This window comes from Cebus imitator, unplaced genomic scaffold, assembly GCF_001604975.1.
Source record: "Cebus imitator isolate Cc_AM_T3 unplaced genomic scaffold, Cebus_imitator-1.0 Scaffold71, whole genome shotgun sequence".
NCBI classification, from domain to species: Eukaryota; Metazoa; Chordata; class Mammalia; order Primates; family Cebidae; genus Cebus; species Cebus imitator.
This window is the reverse complement of record NW_016107386.1, coordinates 729,344-732,374: the sequence shown is the minus strand read 5'-3', so window position 1 is coordinate 732,374 and position 3,031 is coordinate 729,344. Positions and strand designations below refer to the sequence as shown.

At 41.4% G+C, this 3,031-nt stretch overlaps 1 protein-coding gene across 1 annotated transcript in view; it reads right to left on the bottom strand.

Annotated features, from left to right (window-relative positions):
* Positions 1-276: 276 nt before the first annotated feature.
* PCGF6 (polycomb group ring finger 6) overlaps positions 277-3,031 on the bottom strand; it is a 51,555-nt gene continuing 48,800 nt past the window's right edge. Inside the window, exon 10 of the mRNA XM_017531073.2 lies at positions 277-1,444. Coding sequence (XP_017386562.1) covers positions 1,388-1,444 — 57 coding nt within the window. The 3' untranslated portion in view covers positions 277-1,387. The remainder of the gene's footprint in view (positions 1,445-3,031) is intronic.

Genomic DNA, 3,031 nt, shown 5'->3' with positions numbered 1-3,031 from the left:
CCTCCCAGGTTCAAGCAATTCTCCTGCCTCAGCTTCCCAAGTAGCTGGGATTACAGGTGCCCGCCACCATGCCCAGCTAATTTTTGTATTTTTAGTAGAGATGGGGCTTAACCATGTTTGCCAGGCTGGTCTCGAACTCCTGACCTGAAGTGATCCGCCCACCTCAGCCTCCCAAAGTGCTGGGATTATAGGCATGAGCCACTGCACCCAGCTCTGGCTTGGTTATTATTATTATTATTATTTTTAAAATCCACAGTAAACACTAACATTTCCAAATAGGTTAAAATAAATTTTTATTAAATGTTAGAAGAAATTTATATACAACTCACAAATTCTTTATAAAGAATTGCCAATCCTTCTCCAATTCTGTAGTAGTCTCTACACAGATTTGGAAATTCTCCTGTGAAATAGGGTTTATAAAATATTTCTTTTAGAAAGCATCACAATGCTAATTTCAGGCAAAATCATGTTTAAAACTGAAGTCTTTGCATGGAGGTGAGCTCAAACACCCTTATTCTTTATTTCAGTGACAAAATAATGAGAAAATAAACATTAAACTAACTTAATAAGAAAACAATCAATAAGTAATTCTGTAAACATCTCAAATCCTCCTAAAATTTTTTATTACTTTCAGAAGCAACAAAATTGCAAGGTATCAAGAATCACACTATGTACCCAAATAAAATGAATGTCAGAAATAAAAATATTGTCACAAAGAAGCATCCCTTGTTGGAAGATATATTAAAGAAGTTTTACTACACTGAAAGCTTATGGCACAGACCATCAACTCAGAGTCTCTTCACACAGAATAACAATTCATCCATTTTGAAGTGAATAACATCTTCTTTGTAGTGTTGCTGGTATTAAAAAGATACAAGTTCAAAATATGCTGGCAACACACAAAAGTGGCCAATAGTTCTGGTCTTTGTCTGAGAGTACACCCTGCAGTTTAACAAAGACTGGCTTTGAATCTTCCATTCAAAAGCACACTTCTTTTCCAAAAGGATGACTGCCCAACTGATGCCATTCCAGAGAGCAGACATCCCAACTACCAACTTGAAATGGCTGAACAAAGAAAACTAACCAATTACCTCAAGGATGGGGAACAAAAATCAATGAGGAAGTATTTAAAATCACAAGGAATTTTAAAATTCAATTTTTGAAAAATTTCCCCTGAGTTTTAGCTGCTTTTTATATGCAGTCTCTAGTAACAGATGCATTCCATCGTTCCAAGTTGTACTTATAAATGCTATAATTCTTGGTGCTAAAAATAGGTAAGTTGTGTCTCAAACAGCAAAGTGGTAGCAATTACATTTCATTAAAATCTTTGGTGAGATACAGTCCTACAGAAGCCTCCTTTGTTTCCCTCATAATATGCCTAGAATCTTCAAGTTATCTTCAGAGGAGAAACCACAAGACCATAATGAAGGACAAGCAGACCATCCTGAAAAGGGAAGAAAAAAACAATTTTGCAGTTCTTTCAAACCAGTAATCCAAATGATTAAGTAAATTATTTGGCTTATTTATTTTTTAAATAATCTAACACTAAGGTGAAATTACTCAATTTAAAGAAAATAAGTGGACCACAGAGTTTCTTATTCACCAAACACTCCTTGTGAATGTGTCTTTTTTTTTTTTTGAGACAGTGTCTCACTGTCACCTGGGCTGGAGTGTAGGGGCGCGATGGTGGCTCACTGCAACCTCTGCCTCCTGGGATCAAGCAATTCTCCTGCCTCAGCCTCCCGAGTAGCTGTGATTACAGGCGCATACCACCACGCCCAGCTAATTTTTTAATTTTTTTTTTGAGAAGGAGTCTCACTCTCACCCAGGCTGGAGTATAACGGCATGGTCTCAGCTCACAGCAACCTGTGCCTCCCAGGTTCGAGTGATTCTCCTGCCTCAGCCTCCCAAGTGGCTGGGACTACAGGCGTGCACCACCACACCCAGCTAATTTTTGTATTTTTAGTAGAGATGGGGTTTCACTATGTTGGCCAGGCTGGTCTTGAACTCTTAACTTCATGATCCACCTGCCTCGGCCTCCCAAAGTGCTGGGATTACAGGCATAAGCCACCATGCCCAGCAATCTTTGTATTTTTACTAGAGAGAGGATTTTGCCATGTTGGCCAGGCTGGTCTCGAACTCTTAACCTCAGGTGATCTTCCTGCTTTTGCCTCCCAAAATGCTGGGATTATAGGCGTGAGCCTGCGTACCCACCTGTAGCCCCATTCTTTTGGCCAATGTCTCCCTTTTGAAATGGGAGTTATTTGCCCAATATCTATATCCTCCTTGTATCTTGGAAGTAACTAACTTGTTTTTGATTTTACAGGCTCAATAGGCAGTAGGGACTAGCCTTGTCTCAGATGAGACTTCAGAATTTTCAGTTAATGCTGGAAATAAGACTTTGGGAAACTATTGGGAAATCATGATTGTATTTTGAAATGTGAGGACATGTGACTGGGGGAGGCAGGGGTGTATTGATATGGTTTGGATCTGTGTCCCGAACAAACCTCATGTTGAAATGTAATCCCCAATGTTGGAGGTGGGGCCTGGTGGGAGGTGACTGGATCACGGGATTGGATTTCTCATGAACGGTTCAGCACCACTTCCCTTGGTACTGTCCTCACAAAAGAAAAGAACATCTCGTACGATCTGGTTGTTTAAAAGTGTATATAACACTTTCCCCCTCGTACTCTCTTGCTCCTAGTTCCTGTCATGTCTTTGCCTTCTGCCATGATTGGAAGCTAAGCCCCTATGAGTCCTGTACAGCACGCAGAACTGAGAGACAATTAATAAATTACCCAGGCCGGGCGCGGTGGCTCAAGCCTGTAATCCCAGCACTTTGGGAGGCCGAGGCGGGTGGATCACGAGGTCAAGAGATCAAGACCATCCTGGTCAATATGGTGAAACCCCGTCTCTATTAAAACTACAAAAAATTAGCTGGGCATGGTGGCGCGTGCCTGTAGTCCCAGCTACTCAGGAGGCTGAGGCGGGAGAATTGCCTGAACCCAGGAGGCGGAGGTTGCGGTGAGCC